A 22,590-nucleotide genomic window follows, 5' to 3' on the forward strand; every position below is an offset into this window, starting at 1 on the left:
TTAGTAGTGCTAAATGTTGGCGATGCATACACATTTCAGAGAGGACCCTTGGGCTCTATAATCGATGTAACTTTTACCTCCCCTGAGCTTGCTGCCCGCATTGCAGACTGGAGAGTGTGGGAAGGCTATGTGGCCGGTGATCATCTAGCGATCTTGATGACGATCGCTGGCACCGGAGCTGCTGTATATGTGGGGGTCGCCTGAGTTCGATGAGGCTGGGGACACTCTGCTCGTGCATCTGATGGTGGACACTGGTAAGTGGTGTGACTATTTCAGATATCTGTCTTGACTGCTGTGTGGGTGTGTATTGCGTGGGTGTTATGGATGTTTGAAGCTTTGTCCTGTTTTCTGCAGGGTTCTTGTACAATTTTTTTGTCAGTGTTTGTATTTGACGTGCTGTATGTGTTGCATCCAATGGTGTTGTTTATGTGGTGTGTGACATTTTTAGGTTTGTTACGACTGTGTGTGGGAACGATTTCCCCTTCTTCTGATGAAATGTTTTTATAAGCAGTCCCAGGAAAGGGGGAAGCCAAGGGTGGAGGTTTAGTCGGTAATTTAATCTTTATTATAAATTAGTGGATCAATTTTCACACCAATACAATGAATTTCACAACCAAAAACTTATACTTCTTAATAAACATTTTCCAAATGATAAGTCTGCTTGCTTATTATGATTAACTTTCTCATTTTATGTTTAAATTAAAATACACATTCATATGCTCTTGACCAAGGAAATGCTGAACTACTGTCAACAATTCTTCAAATCTTAACAAAAATAATAAGTGTAAAGAGTAAGACTAAACTTAGTCATAAATTATTAAAACATTTATCAAACATATTACAAACCATGTCATCATATTAACAAACATCAATAATAGAACCTTAAAATAATGTAACTTGTCTTAAATATAAAAAATGACTCAACATAACTGAAGGTAGATGATAAAGGCAGTTGCCAAACATTATATAAAATAAGATCAAATTTTGGCCGAGTAAACTGGTGATCACAAAAAAACAGCTAATATGATCTCAACTGTTGGCTACTTTTTAACTGCTACTTTCATAACTCCAGCATAGAAATACATTTTCTATGTTAATTAGCAAGAATATGTTCTGAAAAGAAATATAATAAAGAAAACCTAATAAGTAAAAATGAATAATACAAACCGAATAAGTTGTTGAACTTTCTGGAATTTCAGATAAGAATTTTAAGAATTTTTCTAACCAAATTTTGATAGCTTTTGAATCCTTTTTTTGGTTTCACTTCAAGCAATACTTCTTCAATTTGCATACGGAACAGATTTGAATGAAACAGGCTTTCAGTCCCTTTAAGTCTAATAATTTCCTCAGCTGTTGGAGGTTTTCTGCTAATACCTGTCAGTCATAAGTACAATAAATATACAAGATAATACTACAGTATCTATATAAATAAATGCACCTACACCTTTGTTAAAGCATACTGTACATTAAGCCAAGTGTAAGAATACTATATATAATTAGCCAGTAGGCATCTTAAGTTCTTGATTTTTTTTCTTCATTTTAAGTTACTCCTACTACATAAATATTAACTTCAGAAGTCTAATGATTTATAGAAACGTATAAAAAAACCCATAATCAAATATTTTACTGTCTGATTTCTGTATTTTTTTTGGCAATACTAAAAATGTAGCACAATGCTAAATAACAGTGAAGATTTGGTAAAATTTGGCCATCAAAATGTTTTTTGCCAGTTAAGTCCCTGATAGGTTTAAATGTTAGACACATTGTACATTTTAATTATTTGTATGAAACTGCTTAAAAAAGTTAATATTGATGATATAAGGAATGGAACCAATACAGTGAAATTTAAGAACTAAGAAAAAGACTTTTCCAGTACAATTGCTGATTTTATCCACTACATGAAACAATTTATCTATTAATTGACGGTAGGAAACTCCTAGCATCCCTTACTTCTGTTGTATATATATATATATAGTTCACAGTTCAATAATCATAACTTTTTTAGCTGCCTGTACATAAAATTTGTGATTTGCTATTTAGTTTTTATGGAAAAAATAAACTTCAACTGAGATTCATTAGGTTTAAAGCAGTTTATGAATATAATGTGGTGTGTGCTGTGAAAATGTGACAGTATCATGAATTTCTTAACAGTCAGGCAACTATGAAGGAGTATGAATAAAAGAACAGGTGAAGTGATTCCAGGTCAAATAAACAAGGCGAATAGCCATTCACATGTACAGGATGTTGATGAAAAGATTGGTGCGTCCCACCCTCTTCTAACTCATGGACAAACGCTGAGAGCCATTTGAGAACACTTCATAACTGAGGCAGATCTGGTGAAAGTCATAAGTAATGAGGAGAGAAGATTCAGTATGAATGAACTTCTATGGGGGATATCTAGGACGAGCATGAACAAAAGCCCAGTACGGAGTGCCAGGAAGCTTGCTAAAAGGATTGATGGTGTTGTACCCCTGGCTCGTTTTGATGGCTCTTAATAAAGCTTTGGGGAACATCTTCCCAACCCTTTGAAAGCAGAAAGGACTGATACTGATTCCAAAGCTGACCCTGGCTGGACAAGCCTAGACTTATCGCCTGATATGTCTGTTGCCAACATTCAGCAAATTGTATGAGCGACTCCTTGCAGAGAGAACCTGGATAGAGCTAGAGAAAACTGGCGGCCTTTTACCAGCACAATTTAGTTTTGTTAGTGGTAAATCCACAGTAGATGCATTAGGCTGTGTGAAGACCTGGATAGATTCATGTAGGGCCGTCACATGGAGGACCAGGAAGACTCCTTTACTGGTCCTCCTAGACATATGCAATCCCTTTAATAGTATACCATGGGCGGCGATTATGGATGAGATAGAGCGAAGAGAAATCAGCCCTTATATCAAAGTGGTGTTAAATAGCTACTTACGTGAAAGAGGTACTGATGGAAACTGAAGAAGATGAGGTACAGTTCCTTATGCAGGGAGGTATGCCCCAAGGCTCCATACTAAGCCCATCATTATTATGGAATATCACATTTGACAGGGTGCAGCAGCTTAATTTCCCAGGCAATGTGTTGCTGATAGGTTATGCCAATGATTTGGCTCTGTTAGTCTCTGGGCAGGAGAGATGGAACAAGCAGCCATCAATTCGGTGATCAGAAGAATCAGCACTTGGCTTCAAGATAAAGGACTACAGCTATCTTCTCTTAAAACTCAAGTTGTGGCAGGGATGGGCCGGAAAAATAAGACAAATTAGTGTCAGCGTTGATGGAATACAAGTTGGTATGATGCCACAAGTTAAATATCTAGGTGTTTGGTTTATACAGAATGGCTTACTTAGTAAACATCTTCAAGAAGTTGTAAACAAATCTGAAAAAGCCATTAATTCTCCAAGTCACTTAATGGGCTCCAAATGGGGGCCATGGTCTGATAAACACTGATTATTGATGGCGGCTGCCACAGCAGTGATATTGTACGCAGCACCTACATGGTACGAAGCCCTGGAGAAGAAAGGAAATGAGAGAAGACTGACCTCACTGCAGCGCCGCACAACGATAAAAGATTTCTGTGGCCTATAAAACAGTGTCGGCAGAAGTTTTGGCGGTAGTACCTCCTATTTGGTTGGTGGTCCTGCATAGAAAACGAATATATGAAGGAATGTCCAAGACAGATACCAAGAAATTATAACATCAGGAATGGCAGGAGGCACGCTTGGGCTGATGGACGAAACGGATGATACCTAGGCTGGAACCATGGCTGGAGAGAGGTCATGGGGATGTGGGTTATTATATTACCCAGCTCCTCTCAGCCCATTGGGAGTATGGTGAATACCTTCATCATTTTAGGTGAAGGGAGCTGTCCAACTGTATGTATTGTGAGGCCTGATTGACTCGCCTGAACATACATATTACGAGTGTCATAGATGGGTTGAACTTAAACAACAACATGGATTGGAGTGGATTACACCAAATTCCACGGTGAAGTGTATAATTGAAGGTATCACGGAATGAATAAGATTGAATCGTTGGTGACAAAAATTATAAAGACGAAAGAAGCCAAATACAGTCAATGGCGAATGGTTTAAAAAAAAATTTCTGTGATGGATCAGGAACTGGGAATGGCATAGCAGGGCCGGACCTCCCGTCCCAAAGCCTGAGGCAGGCAAAAAAATCAAGACTGAATCCCAGCTGGCAGGGTGGGGAACATAGCTGGGCCTGGTCTAACCCCCGCTTTGTTAGTTAGAGGCAGGCTCATGAAGAAAAGAAAAGATTCAGAATTGGCAGGCCGACCTGCCATGCCGGCAGTTGGGAAGACCCATTAGAGTCGGAGGACACTCCTCTGAGTTGAGTTATTCCTCATGATTGACTGCAGGACCAACCTAGGAGAGCTGAAAAAAAAAGAAGCCATTCACAACCCGACCAACCGGGGTTTTCATGAAATTTGGTATGAATTAACTGTTGATAAAGTTATTATCTGATAATATAAAGTTAGAGATCTGAATTTCAGATCTCTATTGTTAACCATTTTGTTTTTACAGCTCTTCAAATTTGCTGGAAAATGGCAAATTTTGACTTGTGGCAATAGTGTTAGGTTGACATAACTTTAATATTTATTACCATAGAATGATGCAAATTTGAAACTGCAACTGTACTGGAATCAAGAGAAAAAATAAAATGTGTATCAATGTTTTTTAACAAAAAAATATTTTTTGAGGTGGTAAATACTTACATTTTTGTTGGCTGAACTTGCAAATCAAATAAAACATCTTGCAAATCAAAACTAAAAGTAATGAGGTAATATGTTGCTCATTTGTTTTGTCTAGTAATAAGAAAATAGTATACCTCAACTCAATCAAATGATCAATGATGATGTAATGCAATTACATCATGACTTGAGCAATTAATACAAACTGAAAGACAAAATGTATTGAGGGTTACTGTATCAACAGTTTAGTTTTAGACTGTAACTGTTTTAGTGTAAATAATATTAAATATGACCTAAAATATTTTATTTATTTAAACAACTTATTTGTGAAATAACATGATGTAAGAAAGCATAAGCACTGTAAAAATAGGTCTGCCCTGAAGTCAAGATATTCAGTGTTCATTTATTGATTGCTAAGTGTTGGTGTAGTTACATAGTTTTTTTTTTAAGATACAAAGTTAGGTATCTTTTAAAGTACGACAAACTTTTTATAATAATAAATGTTGTAACCCATTCCAAGAAGTATGTCATAATAATGGTACTAAGAATTTAAGAAAAGTGTTACCATGCATGAAAGAAAAAAATCCAAGTTTAGAAACTGATTTGAAGATTTGTGATAAGTGTTGGAAAAAACTTGCCTCAATTAATAATAAAGCTTCAGAAGAAGCAGGTGTAGATGATGGTGAAGAAGCCCTTTATGATGAAACAAATTATGCATTAGACAGACTCAATCAGAGTCTAAAATCAGAGTATTGAGGAATCACCTGAAAGCTCTAAAAGATTGCAAGAGAAAACATATCTTGCCAAAAAGATTACAAAACCTGAGTCATCAAGGAGGGAAAAATATTCAGTGTAGCTAATAAAAACGATGAGACTTCATCTCAAGTTGAATCTGACAGCGAAATCCTAGTACAGTTGAAAGAAAAATTTAATTGTACAACAGATGTAAGTCTTAAAATAGCAATTCTTACTCTTCTTCTTTCTTGAAGTTGGAGCATTAAAAAAGTGAAAGATGAATTCCCAGGCAGTACCAATTACATGACACAACAGACAAAACAACTAGTTAAAGAACAATGGATTCTATCATCACTGAACCCTAAATCTGTAAAGTGTCTTGATCAAAACATAGTTGGATGTACTAAGGCATTTTATAAATCAGATGATGTAAGTCATGTAATACCAGTCAAAAAAAGATTACCACAATCAAATCAATCACCTTGTGAAAACATTCCAGTTAAAAAAACGACTAGTACTGGCTAATCGTAAAGAGATAATCAACAGTTTAAAAAAACTCATACAGGTATAAAAATTGGGTTTTCTACCTTTGCTGCTTTTCATCCTGTTTTAGCAGGTGGTATTGGAACTCATAGTGTATGTGTGTGTGTTATCGATCAACATGAAATTAATGTTTGAAGGATATAAATAAAATTATTTAACAAAAGAGTGCTGCAATTATTTCACTTCTAAACACTCTGAAGCACAAATTATTTGTAGTAAAATTTGTTATATTGGCGAGAGTAAGAATTGTCAAGATTATGACAATTTTAAAAACATTCAAGATTCAATATTTGTTGAAAATTCTGTGGACAAAATAACTTTTAACCAATGGATATCCAACTGATCGTTCAAATTTATAAACAGTAGAGAACACAGAAGATTTTATTGAAATGTTTATTGAAAAATTATCAATTCTCGTTCCCCATTCATTCGTTGCTTCTCAGCAAACTTCTTAAAAATCTAAAAACTGTAAATGAATCCTGAATCTTTATTACATTATGTGACTTTGCTGAAAATTATTCATTTAAGCTACAAAATGAAACCCAAGGATCACTGGAACAATCAAAAGGCTACAACTCATTCTTTCGCTATTTATTTTAAAAGCCAAGAATATGCAGAAAATGTTAATGATAATTTAGTTGTTCTGTCTGACTGCCTTAAGAATGACAAAATATCAATTCATCTATTTAAAAAAAAACTAAGACAATTTTTAAAAGAAAAGTATAATATTGTGAATTAACTAATTTACTTCTCAGATGGCTCAGTAGCACAATATAAAAATCGTCAAAATTTTGTGAATTTAATATATCATAAGGATGACTTTGGTGTTGAGACAAAATGGCATTTCTTTGCCACATCACGTGGGAAGAGTGCATGTTATGGTCTTGTGGTACTCTCTCAAGATTAGCAACAAAAGCAAATTTACAATGCCCATATCAAAATCAAATGACAGCAGTCGCTCAGCTTTATGATTGGGCTCAGTCAAATATTAAAAATATGAATTTCATATTTGTTTCAAATGAAGAGTATTAGATAGAAGAAAAGTATTTAGCACCTCGTTTAGCAAAAGGGTGGCGATCCCAGATACTCAAAAGTTGCATGCTTTTCTACCAATCAGGAAAGGGTATCTTAAAACAAAAATTATTTACAAAAATGAAGAATGTGAATAATATTTCATGAAACATTTACATGAAGGAGAGTTCTGCATGAAACAGAAATTGGTTTTCCTTAACTTTCTAATATAAAAAATTCTGTCACGTGCACTTATAATGGTGCTTAGTAGCTGGCTTGTGTATTATCTACAAATGAATTGACAGAAGAAGTGGAAGTAAGGTTCCTTTACCTCCTTCTTATGTTTTTCCAGCACAGTGATATTCTAATATTACCTTGACAGGAAGCACTAACAAAAGTTAGTCTGAAAACTGCTGCTGGACATTATCTGGAAAAGAAACTACTCAGGCAAATGAAAAAACTACAGCGAAATTATAGGTATTTCAAATAAGCACGTTAACATTCTTTTAAAATTTAACTTAATACTAATGTTATTGGTATAATTTTTAAGAAGCAATAATGAAGGCCAATGAAAATATCAGATTAGATATATTAAATCATTATTATAAAAAATCATTTTTAAGAAACATTACTTTCAAAAATTAATCAGTACATTAGCTTTAATTAATACACAAGTGTATTTTATCAGACTACTGTTAATATTAATGCAAATTCAAATATTTATTAAAAACAACAGCTACTGGAATGAAACAGTTAATTTAAGAATACATAAAACTTAAATTAGAAATTTTTATTGATTTGCCTTACTTTTTGTATATTGTGTAACATTTTAAGATGGTCAAAACATCCAAATCATAAATTCCATAACTGTAATTATTTAAAGACATACATTATTGTATTTTAATTATTAGTCATACAATTATTACTTATATTACTGTAGCTTCTTGAATTAGCAGAAGTGAGTCTTGAGAATTATATTTTATACATAATTTATTTTACACTTGAGTTTTTTTAGATAATTTAAATATGTATGAGATTTATTATTTTACTTAAAATTATTAACTTAATTTCACTTTTAAGCATAATGTGTAATAATTTTCAACCTCATTTTGACTTAATTAATATTCATTGCGGTCTTGTTATAAAACTATTTAGAAACAACTTTAAAAAAAAGTAAATTTTGCTAAAACATTGGTATACATTTTATTTTTTATCTCCTGATCCCAAAGCAGTCCCAGTTTCAAATTTTCTCAACCGTTTCATAGTACAATGATGAATAACACATTTTTTATTAAAAAATTGAAGACCTGTTTTTTCTGAAATTTAAGGTCAAATGTCAAAGGTGGTGACCATGAAATACAAATTTATGTAAACATAGGCTAATTGAATATTACATTAAAAAGCATCATATAAGCTTTAAAATAAGACCAAGTTTATTATTTTACCTAATAAATAACAATGTTATGTTGACCTAACATTACTGCTACCACTTGCCATTTTCCAGCAAATTTGAAGGGCTGTAAAAACAAAACAGTTAATGATAGAGATCTGAAATTCAGTATTTTCTCATAATTCTATCAACACTTAATTCATACCAAATTTCATGAAAATCCCAGTTGATCAGGTTGTGGACCTCGTTGATTTTTAACATGGAATGACCTGGCATCCTTCCATACCAATATATCTTATCCCTAACAGTTGAAAAAGATTTTCATGGTAGCTGTGACACAATACTCAAACTTAATCTTTAACATAGGACAATCTGAGACTGTACAGCTAAAATAGGTACACTACTACTGTATAACAACACTGTAACACAAAGAATCTTCAGCAAAGCTGAGAGAGGACAATTTTCCAACACCCAGTCTATAGCCCTTATCTGATCCCCTTCATATTTCTACTATGTTTTAGCATCAAAAATTTACCACTGTGGTATCAAATTTAAGTCAGGTAATGAAGTCAAGTATGAAAATTGCAACATCATGTTCCTAGATTCACTTTAAATCATGAATTTCTCACGAAGACAACTTACAAGGTAACCATGTTGAGAAAAGTAGATGTATTACTTTCCAAAACGTACTTATTTTTATAAAAATTAACATTGGAAAAGCAGTAGTTTGAAAACTTATTTTATGAGTTCTTTAATAAAATGAATAAGATTCCTTTAAAAGAAATTTCTTACGCTCTCAGTATCTTCTTTAGGAACGTAATATAATAAATACATTTCTAATTAAAACATATCAATATATAGTATTATTTCTCTATATTGTTCATAATTGACCCAGTAACAATAATAATTGTTTATTTAGAAAACTACAGGCTGACACCCAGTAACAGTAACAGATGGATGAAATTTTGTAACACGTGCAAAATACCATGCCTGACCAGGATCCAAACCTCCAGAAAGAATTAAAAATTGAAAATATTTAAAATAAGAAAATTATTTTGAATCATTAGCCATAAAATAAATATTACACAGCTAATAAACAGTTTACAAAAAATATAGTTAACAAACCTCGTCAATTTTTCTCTTTGTTATCTCCACTACTGCTGTTTCAATTTCGTTTTCAACTTCAAATTGCAATTCTTCATCACGATCTAAATCGAATTCTTTAACTTCACCCTCTTTTTCCTCATCAACCATTGTCACTGGGTTACTTTAGAAACTTAGCAAGTCGGTAAGCTACCTGTAAAAACACTGATTTCTAAAAATAATAACTACTTTTAAAACAAGAAAAAAGTTTATACTACCGAAACTAGGGAAAAAATTTTTAGAATATTTTTCACTACATTAGAAAGATTATTATATAAAAATTATACATTCCAAACATAAAATTCAAACGTTATTAAATTCCAAATATCAACAGAACAATATTACAAGTAAGTTTAACGTTATTAGCAATTGTAAACATAAGTATTTGTAAAAAAAAAGCATTTAATACACTCAAAAATGCTACCATAAAAAATTAATTCTAGCCAGTGTAATTCGATTTACAGAAAAACTTAAATAGCTTGTTCCACAAATTGTCATGACTAATAAACATTTACTACAATACACTTCATGGGCAGGAAGGGGTTAAACTAAGCAAATTATAAAAATCTTTTCATTCTGACTGTAGCTGTCTTCCTAGCTTGGTTTCATAAATTTTAATATCAAGCTTGGTTATCTAACCTACTAGATTCAATAGAGAATAATGTAACGTGTTTAACACTTTTCATTAAATGATAATAGAAATAATTAAATTTACATATTAAAAATTAATTTTCCTCATACCAGTGTCATCTAGTAAATTTCGGTTAAGTTCAGAAAGTTGAGTAGGTGGAGGTTCATATCGTCTTGGTGGTTTCTGTACAGGATTTACCACAGTAAGAAGACTTTTTTCTTGATCTGTTGCTGGTATCTGATGACTTATTTGACCATTATCAGGAACCTAAATAAAAAAAAAAATTATCACACATCTTTGCCTATATTTTAAGTACTATATTATGTTTTAACATGCTAAAAACTGAATTTTTCCGCTACATGCAACATATGTAACGATTATAATCAATGTAAGTCACTCCTGAAAATACCATAGCTACTTAAAAAAACACAATTATCCATGAAAGTGATTTACCAAATTTAATATCAATGTCTAAAAATAATGATAAAAATAATGACATACACTAGGATAGTTACTTTCTCTGAGATTTTGATAAAGTTGTAATCATCCAGATGATTCCCAATATTTAACAATGACTTGGTATATAAAAAAGAATATATTACTTAATGGAATAATATAATAATTTTGCAATTTCTACTTGGAACAGAGATTTGTTACTCGCTAGAATAATGATTGCAAGTATCATTATTCTTGCAACACAGAGATTTGTTATAATATCTGCAATCTCATATTCATATATGTTCTTGTACGCAATGGTATCAACTGAATAAGAGACTCAGTTCTTGCTGCAGATATAGAGGGAATGAAATTCTTATTTCATTCCCACTATGTTTTAACTGATCCTGAATTAATATTACTGCTCCCAAACAAAATTATGACACATCACAACCCTCTGATTCACCATCAAAATGTAAATTGTACCTAGAAATTTAGAAAGGCTAAAACTTCACTGAATCCCAGCATAGGAAGCACCTTAGTTAGCGAGCCATCATAAAGATGTCTGTCATTATATTGAATGAAAAAAAAATTTAACAAATCTAAGCCTAAAGTTTTAAGGATATTTCACCTTCCTGCCAATTTTTGAATATTTTTATTTAAATCAAATCATGGTTTTAATAAAGAAATATTAAGAAGTCTAGGACAAAGTAGAATATCTTCTTTTCCAGCAAGTGGACTGAAGTTTTGTGAAAAGCAATCACCCTATATGCTTGTACTGGATACATCCCTGAAGAAGGAATGAATTTCCTAAAAATCTATAGATAAATAAAATAACAACAAACAAAAACACATACAATAATGCGTTTAAATTATAAACTTTGAATACTGTGCTGCACAACGAGGGCCGGCTGAAATGTAATGCACACTAGAAGGTAACAAAAGAACACAATACTGCAAAAAGCGACATGTGCTTATTGTCATATCAATCACCTACTACTAAAATTCCAAAACTCATTTATTAATACTCTCTTATTTTCTGTCAGTCACCATTGTCATGGAGTCGAGTACGTGTGTTATGTCAACGAGACTAAAATGTGAAGCGATTGATTTTTTAACAGTGGAAAAAGTGAACATTAGTGACAATCATCATTGTCTAAAAGCAATCTGCGGTCATGAAACTATTGATCGAAGTACTGTGAGTAGGTAGCAATGAAATTTTGTCCTCAGAACCTGTTAAAGTGAATATTGAGGAAAAATCTGGCAGCGGTTGGTATTTCCTGGATTAATGATAAGCATCAAATAGAAGTGGATGAATTGATTCGAAATAGATGTCACATCAAACAACAATGCATCCCCACCCAGATACGTATATCAAAAGAATGAGTTGGACACAATTATTGGATACGTGGAAAATTTGTTCACAGTGGGCACCACGTATATTCACAGAAAATAATAAACAATAAAAAGAATGTAGTTAACTGTTTCTGAAACATTATTGTAATGAAAGAGATTGATTTCTTCTTCAATATTGTGATAAGAGAAAAAAACTTGGGTGTATCATTATGATTCAGAAGAAAAAAGGCAGATCATGGAATATCAGCACTATAGTTTGTCACATTAAAAAAAATTCAAAACACAACCCTCAAAAACAATTCTCTTGAGAGTATTCTGAGATTCTAAACATGTGATGTGACTTACCTTGAAAGCTGCAAGAATGACAATTTTATGAAGTATATAGAGACGTAAAACACCTTAGGATGTGTTATGATCAACAATCCAAGGAGCCAAAAATTCTCCAACACAATAAAGCTTGGCATCATGCAAAAGTTCTTGTGAAGTTGAAATTTAAATCTACTCCACACCCTTTATCCTCATCAGATTTGGCACTATGTAATTTTCACTTTTCCAAAATTAAAGCGGGATAATAACGGTATTCATTTCATCACAGATGATGAACTGAAGGACAGTAAGATGGTAGATCAAGGAAAAACCACCAGCATTCTTCATCAACAGAATGAGAAAACTGGTTTACCATTGGGAGAAATAAGGAGCTGTAAATACAATTACACAGAAATATAAATGAAAATCTTTTTTTAGGAAATAAAATGTACTTTTATACCATATTTGTTTCACTTGTCAATTATGAAGGATTGTGCTTTATATTTCATCCATTCCTTGTAAATGGTTTTTCTTATTCCTCTGTTGGGTTGACTTTTTTTTAATTAAGTTTTTTAATAATCAAGACTGTTAAAAAAAATATTACTGAATTATTAATGTATTCTAATGTATATTAATTTATTGCTTATTTTATTTATAAAATTATTCTTATTATTATTATAATAATTCATTTTGTCAATTTCCCAAACATGGCTACCGCTGATACATTTAATAAATGATTAAAAAATCAAAATCCACCTTATCAGAAAATTAAGTGAGACTTGAGATCTGATTTATTTCAAAACCATCGAGTTAAAATACAAGGCATACTCATAAAGTAACGGCCGTTTGGTCATTAAAAAAACTAACTAATGAGAAAAGGTTTTTACTTACACTTTTAACTACATATCTACTTCACTTTTCCACAGAACTGCCATTCAGTTCTAAGCACTTTTCGTAATACTGCAACAGTTTCTTTAACCCCTCTGCACAAAAGTTTGCCACCTGGAAACTGAACCAGTTGATAATGGCAGACTTGAGTTCCTCGTCATTTTCAAACCTTGTCCACCAAGCCACTTTTTCAAATGCAAGAAGAAATAGTCGGTAGGTTCAAGGTTGGGACTATATGGAGGGTGGTCAAAAGATTTCAAATGAAAACCTTGAATCTCCTTCTTGGTTAAGATAGCAGTGTGAGGACATGTTGTCGTGAAGGAGGATTATGCCGGACGACAGCTTCCTGCATTGTTGATTTTGGATTGGACATCTCAGTTTGGTGAACATTTCGCAGTACACGTCAGCTGTATTGTTGATTCATGTTCCATGAAATCAACCAAAATAATGCCCTTTTTGTCCCTAAAAATGGTAGCCAACATTTTTCATCTCGAGTACGGAGATTGCTAAAACTTTTTCAGTTTTGGGTAATTTGAATGGCACCACTGCATTGACTGTTGGTTTGATATCCACGTCTTGCCACCCGTAAAAATGTGGGAAAACAAATCATTTCCATCTTGTCGATAGCGGTCAAAAACGCTCACCCACTGCACACTCTTTGCTCTTTGTGTTGGCCGGTGAGCATTTTTGGTACCCATCTTACACACAATTTGTGATATCTGAGCTTTTCTGTGCCAATCGTATAGGTAGAGATGCATCCAACAAACGGAAATTTATCATCCAGAGCAGTAATCATCAATCACCGATCTCAGTTCACTTTGCAGTTTTCAGTTTACTTGTTCAATAATTTCATCGGTCTGAATTCTGGGCCTGCCACTCCACTCTTCATCATGCACATCTGTGCGGCCATTTTTAAAGTCTCGACACCATTGTCTAACCTTTCCTTCACTTATTACTGTAGATACGTACATACACTTGGCACAACTCCTGATGAATTTCAGCAGCTGAAGATCCTTTTGCACACAAAAATTGAATCACAGTGTGCACTTCACAACTGGCTGGAGAAATGATTGTCGCAGATATTGTGAACTGCATTCATCTGAAGGCAAACGACTACTAAATCAAAACAACTGCAGTGTCTTTATAAACAGCTGATAGATGGCCCTGCATATGTGAAACTGTGTTCAGATCTGCTAATATTTTAATAAAAGCCGACAGCCCTTACTTTATGAATATGCCTCATATTATAAATAAGTTAAAAAATTAAAATGATGTCAGAAGTTAAAATACTTATGCAGTCATGAATGTCTGCATTTTAACAATTTACTCAGAATAGTACTGCTACTCTATTAATAGTATACTTTTAATAGTATAATATTTTAACTCCAGTTGATGGTTTTGAAATAAATCGTAAGATCTTGAGTCACACTTAATTTGCTGGTAAGGTGTATTTTCATTTTTTAATAATTTATTTATCTTGTCTTGATTCTATTTGGTTGTATTTAATATTAAAATGTTTCTACCACATTTATATGAATAAGACAGATATATATTTTATCATTCACAATGTGGTGTAACACATAAATTAACACTACAAAATATTATTCAAAATAATATTAACGTAAGAAAATTACATATAATATATGTAAACATGCATCTTATTAAATATTTACCAGAAAGATCAATTGATTGAATTTCTGAACTAAGACCATCTGGTACAGTTGTTAAAGCAGCATTACTACATTCAGCAACTTTTTTACCCGATACCCATTTACATCTGCATACTGATGGACAATTTGACCAATCATCTGCTGCTCCTACTGCTCCCATTAATAATACTACAAGCAACCATGATCCATTAGCTCCCATAATTATTCTGTAACAATAAAAATGCATATTTAATAAATAAAAAATATTAAATTAATATTACTGCTAAAATTATCAATCATCTCATAGTTTTAAAAGCATTTTTATTTATTGCAGTGTATCACTTAAATATTACACAACTATAAATAATATTTAAAAAAATTTACAAGCTTATCACAGCAACAAGGATCATGTTAATATTTGTTATAGCAACAGCAGTGATGATATAAAAAGCTTCTAGTATTTTATTTTTAATGTAATATTAGATTATAAATTTAACTAAGGATATATGTACTAGTACAAAAGATCTTACAGTACTTTTACTGATAGAGCGCGATTCTATCAGTTAATTTTTTAAATAAACAAAATTTAATTGTAGTTGGATAAAGAGCAATAATAATTACAATTTCAGCATTTTGTGAAATCCCCTAAGTAAGACATAACTCTGTAGAGGAGCAATATAGTAGTTGACTATCAACAAAGGCATTACAACAGCTTCTGTAAATCCCATTGTACTTCTTTACAGAAGAAGAGTTATGGAAATTTTCATAACTTCTAAGTTCTGAGGGAAAGTAAAGAATAAATGTTAACCTCAGTGATGATGCGGTAATATCTTATTCTTTCATACAGAAGGGCCAGCTTCAGATCCCAGCCAGTCGACATTTTTCATGCATTAAAAAAACTTTTATTCTGTACCTGTAATTACCACAACAGGATAAACTCAAAGATCTAGTCAACAACCTTAAACAAATCACAGAAGAATTAGCCCCAATAAAATCCCGTAAAAAACATCAATGGTGGAACAGCAAATGTGACAAAACAGTGGAGAAAAGATATCAAGCATGGGTATTTCACCAATCCCAAAAATCAGAAACATCCTTCCAAAATCTAGTAAAACAAAGAAAAGAAACCATCCAAACCCTAAAGAAAGTAAAAAGACACCACTATAGAGAAATACTTAACTCAATAGAAGAATTCAATAAAACACAGTCGAGAGACTGCTACAAAACTTTCAAAAATCAGCTCCAAAAATACAAACCCCCAACCTTAAATAATAAAGAATGAAAATGGTAAACTGGCCCATAACAATAAAGATAATACAAAACCATTAAGCACCTAGCTAAATAAGACCAAGGTAAATATTTAAAAAATCTACTAAATTGTGAAGAACTGAGAGAACTCCCTAACTTCAACACCAACACTCTAGTAATAACACCAGAAAACATAAATCCTCCCACAATAAAAGAATTCAACCAAGCACTGGGTGAGATGAAGAATTACAAAGCAGCGGGAAATCAGACTTTTGTAGAGATCTAGAAACAAACAGGAAGATCAGCAAAAATTGTCCTTTATCAACAGCTTGTCAAAATAATGCCAATTAATAAACGCAAAAATAAGATACCTCAACACAATTATAAAACCAGAAGCCACTTATGCCGCAGAAACACTTTTCCACCTGAACGAAAAATCAAAGACAAACATACTCCAGAAAATCGCAAGAACCTGCATCAATTAAAAGTACCAGAAAGACAGGCAGTGGTGGTTTGTGCCTGACTAAGTTGGGTTCAAGGAGTTAGAACCTATCACTGATATTATATATATGAATATTGTTGAATAATTTAAAAAAAAAATTATACAAGTTTTAATAATGTAGACCAACTTAGATAATTTTTTAAATTATTAGTAAACTGTGGTTACTGATTTTTAGTCTCATTCCATTTTTCAATATGTTTTCAACATCAAATATTAAAATCTAAGTTAAATTCATTTGACAATTAAAATTTTTTTCAAATTTGTATTCTTTCAAAATATTAATTTAAAAAAAATCAATAAGCCACAATGAGGGAAATTAAAATGGATAACTTAATCTAATAAACAATTCAGAAATTAAGCTAACTCTCCAGGAATCAGACAGGTTGCATGCTCTGACCAGAAAATAACTCCGTTAAAAAAAATTAACAATAAAAAGAAAAGATTAAGGATACTAATAAAATTTCTAAAGTTGGATCCGTGGCACAAAATAAACAATTCTAGAAGTTAGATTTTAAGGTTTGTCTAGGTCATTGATTCTCAAACTTTTTCGCCCACTGCCCATATTGAGAATCTAACATTTTCTAGCGCCCCCAAAATGTTTAAACTTACCATCTGTTAAAAATAATAATTGCAACTGCTGTTTTTAAGATGTGCACTTAAAAACAGCAATTGTAATTATTGTTCTTAAACGTAACATATCCTATTTCTGAGTTGAAACTTATATTTTAATTGAAAGCAATTAAAATGCATATTTAATCATATTTGGAAGTATCTTTATTAAAATTGCTTTTAAAAAAATTGCAGTTTCAAGTTAAAGCAGTTTGAATAATTTTTTATCATAAAATATATGTCCCTTTAATTTTTTGAACTAGTGTAGTAGGTATTTAATTTTAATTTGAAATATCAGGAAAAGAAAATTTTTGCCTTTTTTTTTAAAACGATCATCATGTTCCTAGACCATCTGAGCGTTCCCCCTGAAGGCCTCCTGTGCCCACAAGGGTGCGTTATCACTCACTTTAAGAACGAATGCTCTAGGTATTAGATACCTTATTCTGACCAAAATTCCTTTGGTGATGAGGAAACTTTAACCCATAATGAATTTATTATAAACTATTTTACATTAAACCATCTTAAACATATCCTGCAGCAAGCGTTTTCAGCCAGATTTCTCATTAGTGGGCTAAATATTGCTCTCATTTAAAAGCATATTTTTTACAATTATTAAAACAGGTAACAAAGATTTATAAAAAGAATGTAAAAAATATGTTAACATGAAGAAATTATGTATGAAAATACATTAAATATCCTCCTAAAATCAAGTTTATGCAAGATAAGATTTTATACAGCGACAAATCATCAGTGCGATCTTTATGCAGCAATGGCAATAAATCATTATACGATATAACAAACATAAAATCTCAAGGGTATATTAATATAAAATTAAAATACATGCACTTAATACTTTAGTTTTGAAAGAAGATTTTTAAAAAGAAAGAACAAGAATACTTACAAAATTCCTTTCTTATAAAAAGAGAGGAATGGGCTGCCCCTTATTTAAAATTTTAATATTGCTGGAGTATTGCGCTACATCTTTAGTGTGTTGTGTGTATGTGTTTATATAAATATACTAAGATAGTAGGAACATTATACTGGTTGTACTGTATGAGAGGTTTGAAACCACTGCATATTTATCATATTTTCTATTCCCCACCCACTCTATGATTTAAAGTTCCCTTTACACAATGCAGTCTCTCACCAAGCACAACCTTCTTTAAGAAATATCTACATGCAAAATATTGAAGAGCTCTTCGTTCTCATGCATATGTTTACACTACTACATATGGCTATCTATAACACAAACAAACACACACACACACATGTGCAGGATAAAAAGTGATTCATTATAGAATACCCGAGTAAGGTATTTTTAACAGTGGTTAATGTTAAAAAAAATATAAAAATAATTACTCCTGAAAATTTAGAAAACAAAAAAATATTTCTTAACATAAATACTTTTTTTTATTAATAAGATTTAAAATTTATATAACAGATATATCTTAATGAAGATTATATAAACAAAATGAATGATTAAAAGTGCACTCTATGATTTAAAGTTCCCTTTACACAATGCAGTCTCTCACCAAGCACAACCTTCTTTAAGAAATATCTACATGCAAAATATTGAAGAGCTCTTCGTTCTCATGCATATGTTTACACTACTACATATGGCTATCTATAACACAAACAAACACACACACACACATGTGCAGGATAAAAAGTGATTCATTATAGAATACCCGAGTAAGGTATTTTTAACAGTGGTTAATGTTAAAAAAAATATAAAAATAATTACTCCTGAAAATTTAGAAAACAAAAAAATATTTCTTAACATAAATACTTTTTTTTTATTAATAAGATTTAAAATTTATATAACAGATATATCTTAATGAAGATTATATAAACAAAATGAATGATTAAAAAGAAAAATAATTTCTAGTCCTTGCCAGTCAATTAAAATCATGAATAACATGATTACACAATGAATTAATGAGAATAAAACGTAGTTACACATCACTCATAATCCAGTAGATGTCTAGCTGTTTGTTGTTTTATCTCTATTCTGATATAAATATAACAAATAACATTAGAACAGTTCCAAGGAGATAGTTGGCATTACAAAAATGAAAAAAGTTTAAAAATATACATTTTAAAAAAAATTCAGAAAAACTGTTCTTACAAAATGTTATTTAAAAACTAATATTTTGTGTGTGTGTTCATTTATTTTTAATAAAAATATTAAAGAGTTCTTCTTATGAAACGTAATTAGTGTAACAAAAAGCATGCATTAAGATTTGCCGATAATATTGTCTTTTTAAAAGAAATGAAAAATTAATTAGAAAACTAATAAAAAATTTATAGATAAGAGAAAAATTTTAATTGAAAATAAATAGTAAAAGAAAAGTGATGAAATAAAATATCAATTCAATTAAATCAAGAAGAATAGTAGAATTTTGTTATTTGGTCAATAAAATTACAAAGAATTAATTAAGTAAAAAATAAAGATCAAAAGCAGACTGACACAATTAAGGAGAGCTTTTATGTAGAAAAATAGTCACTTGACTGACACAGATTTAAAAAAGGCGTTTTTAAAATATATCTGTCTGAAAGAAAATGAAAAAATTAAATAATAACAGTAAATAAGGATATGAAATCTGGAAGCAAATGGCTTACAGGAAAAGTTGTATTAAGCAAGTTCTTAAAGTGCTATTACAGCTTACATATGCTTATAATGAAGATTAAAAATAGGATCGCCAAGAAAAATCCAGACTTCAATAGATTCAAAGAAGTTATTATTGTAAAACATATCGAAAAAGAACAGCAAAAGAATTGTAAAGTGTTCCATTTGTTGTATTCCACTACATGGTTTTAAATCTTGAACTGTATCCGTAAAAATTTATTGAAAAATTCAGATAAGATTATCAAAATGAATGAGACGGAAAATCAGGAATGAAGAGTTGAAAGATAAAACTGGCAAAGAATGAGCAATATTGAGAGGAATTAAAGAAAGGAAGGAAAGGTATATTTTAAGCTGGGAGTATCAGCATAATCTTCATCATCGTCAATCTGCTTGCATATAAACACACACATGCGCACATATTTTTTTATAAATTAAACTCATTCAAGTGATCCCATCCTTTTACTTTCACTTATTATAGTCATCATTCACTGAGTCAAGGAAAACAAAAGGTAAATAGAAATCTTCCATCGAGAAAATTTACACGCAATCTGATTGGAACCCGTCTACTAAAGCAACATAAAAGAGAAGCCAAGAGATAAGTTATCATGATAAAAATCTGGGGGAGAAACCAATAATACAGCTTCTTCACATTTATAACTTACCTCCTCTTTATTTGGTAGAGAGTAGGGGAAGCGACAGAGGAAAAAACATTTATTTAAATAATTTACAAAGTTTTAAATTTTAAATCTACCAAAACACTTTTCATCTAAAGACATGATTCAGGAACAAGTTACAATTATTATGTGAAAGTATATTTAAAACATAATCAAATGCATACATATAATAAAACCATAAAAGTGTAAAAATGTAACATTATTTTATAAATAAAAGTTAAACAAAATTCAAAGTTTTTTTTTTCAACTTGATAGACTCTAATACTCTTTTTAGATGAAAAATGTTATTTGGAAGTTTGGTTTCTAAAAAATAAAATAAAAGATAACCGATTTAAAAATTGATGTCCCACTGTAACTAGACGTAACGAGACATCATTTCATGTCTCAAAGCATATTACAAATTATAAACAGTAACTATGCCAACAAAAAAATAAAAATTATTACAGGATTTCACTTACCAGCTACTGCGACTATAGTTTGATAATAATTATAAATTGTTTTAGAGTTCTAATAAAAATAACTTCAATTAATTTTACTGTTCTGAAATAAAAAAATAAAAAAAATCACTAGGAAAAATTATTAAATTAATTTGGGTCCTTTTAAATAATTAAAATCTGATTTTAGGCCTACACACTATTAAAAAAAAAAAACAAGTCATGATATAAGTACACCGCATTTTGCATACCTAATTTTAAAAATAAAAATGAAAAACAATACACTAAAACGAAGGCCACTAGTAAATGTTTATAATTTTGCCTTTAAAATGAATATAGATTTTATTCACTTTAATGAAATATAGACAGCTACTATCTCAAAAATTAACTGCACCAAACTGAGATTCAGAATCATGTCTAATGACAACAGTGGAAAGGTTAAGCGAGACACATGTCTCATGACAATTTTGAAATCCTAAGAGATATTATGATTACACTTATTTATTAATTCCAAAAGCAACAAAAATAGGCTTACGCCTAATTACAGTAACTTTATGTTAGCTGAATCTACTAGCTTATAAAAAATACCAAGATTTGTTGAATCCAGAACCTTTTGGATGAATGGCAGAGATACTACTACCACTTTGCCACAGAAGTCGGAGTAGTAGTATTAAAATTCAGTTTATCATCTTATTATGATCACTACTGAATAAATATGTATTAATTGCTTTGAAGTATTTCAGAAGTACAAATTATTTTTAAAAATGTATCAAACTAAATATATAAAAACAAAAAGTAAATAAAGTAACATAAAAAGAATAAATTTAAAATAACAAATATTTTCTACTACATGAAATAAAGTATACCAAAATCAGTTTTACTTATATATTTTTTTTCTAGAATTTCATCTTTTACTCATTATATTTAGAGGAAATACGGAAAAAAATGGGGCAAATCTTTCTTTTCCTGTATATTAAAAAACTGAACAAGCAATAAACCTTCATTTTGGTAGAAAGTAACGTAAACTAAATGTGCAGCCAAGGAATAATTTTTACCTCTAACTTACAAATCAAACAACCTTATACTAGGAAGTGACAGATAACTATATCATACAAACCTACCGTATCATAATTTAGTTCTTTTCCTACCACAAAGAACTAGAATTTTTAATTCTGTAAATATGTCTTACAATGATCATTTAGTACAATCGTAAAATCCTTTTCGATTGAAATATTTAATAATCAAATAGCATTCTGCTGTGCTTCCCTTATATAAAATAATATATAATATAAAAAAAGGGAGAAAAGAAAGGATGTACATAAAATATGATGTACTGAAGTTTAAGCTTTTTCACTGTATTAAAAAAAAAAAAAAATCTATCAGCAAGAAACCAAAATGAAAAAATGAATGATTTATTTTTTTTTTTTAATTATCATCCCATTCAGATAAAAAGCACAAAGTACTGTGTAAATCACAATTAAATTTAGAAGTAATGTTAAATTAAATCTAACGCTTTTATTTTATTTAAGAAAGAAAGAAAATTTTTCAATTAAGATCTGCTTTAGTCTTATAAAATTTTTCTACTATTACAAGGGCTGATGATATCATACGCTAGTTTGTTCATAAAATTTGCCTTGCATAATACGGTTTAAATTAAATATGAATATTTACAAACTTGTTTGTTCCATTTGTATATTAAATTTAAGAGAGTTT

The 22,590-nt window shown here is 30.8% G+C and overlaps 1 protein-coding gene across 5 annotated transcripts in view; it reads right to left on the bottom strand.

Moving 5' to 3' along the window:
- Window positions 1-1,173: 1,173 nt before the first annotated feature.
- Window positions 1,174-22,590, bottom strand: part of LOC142325610 (DNA topoisomerase 3-beta-1-like) — a 56,638-nt gene continuing 35,221 nt past the window's right edge. For 4 of the 5 annotated variants that reach the window (XM_075367574.1, XM_075367573.1, XM_075367570.1 and 1 more), the window contains exons 5-8: window positions 14,806-15,008; window positions 10,258-10,414; window positions 9,499-9,670; window positions 1,174-1,374 (exon numbers count right to left, since the gene is read on the bottom strand). In XM_075367574.1, the coding sequence (XP_075223689.1) occupies window positions 10,407-10,414; window positions 14,806-15,008 (211 nt within the window). In that variant the 3' untranslated portion in view covers window positions 1,174-1,374; window positions 9,499-9,670; window positions 10,258-10,406. Of the gene's footprint in view, window positions 1,375-9,498; window positions 9,671-10,257; window positions 10,415-14,805; window positions 15,009-20,901; window positions 20,984-22,590 lie in introns of those variants that run through there. The other variant, XM_075367575.1, reaches the window with a different exon arrangement.

The sequence above is a fragment of the Lycorma delicatula genome, chromosome 5 (genome assembly GCF_047948215.1).
Source record: "Lycorma delicatula isolate Av1 chromosome 5, ASM4794821v1, whole genome shotgun sequence".
In the NCBI taxonomy this organism is placed as follows: Eukaryota; Metazoa; Arthropoda; class Insecta; order Hemiptera; family Fulgoridae; genus Lycorma; species Lycorma delicatula.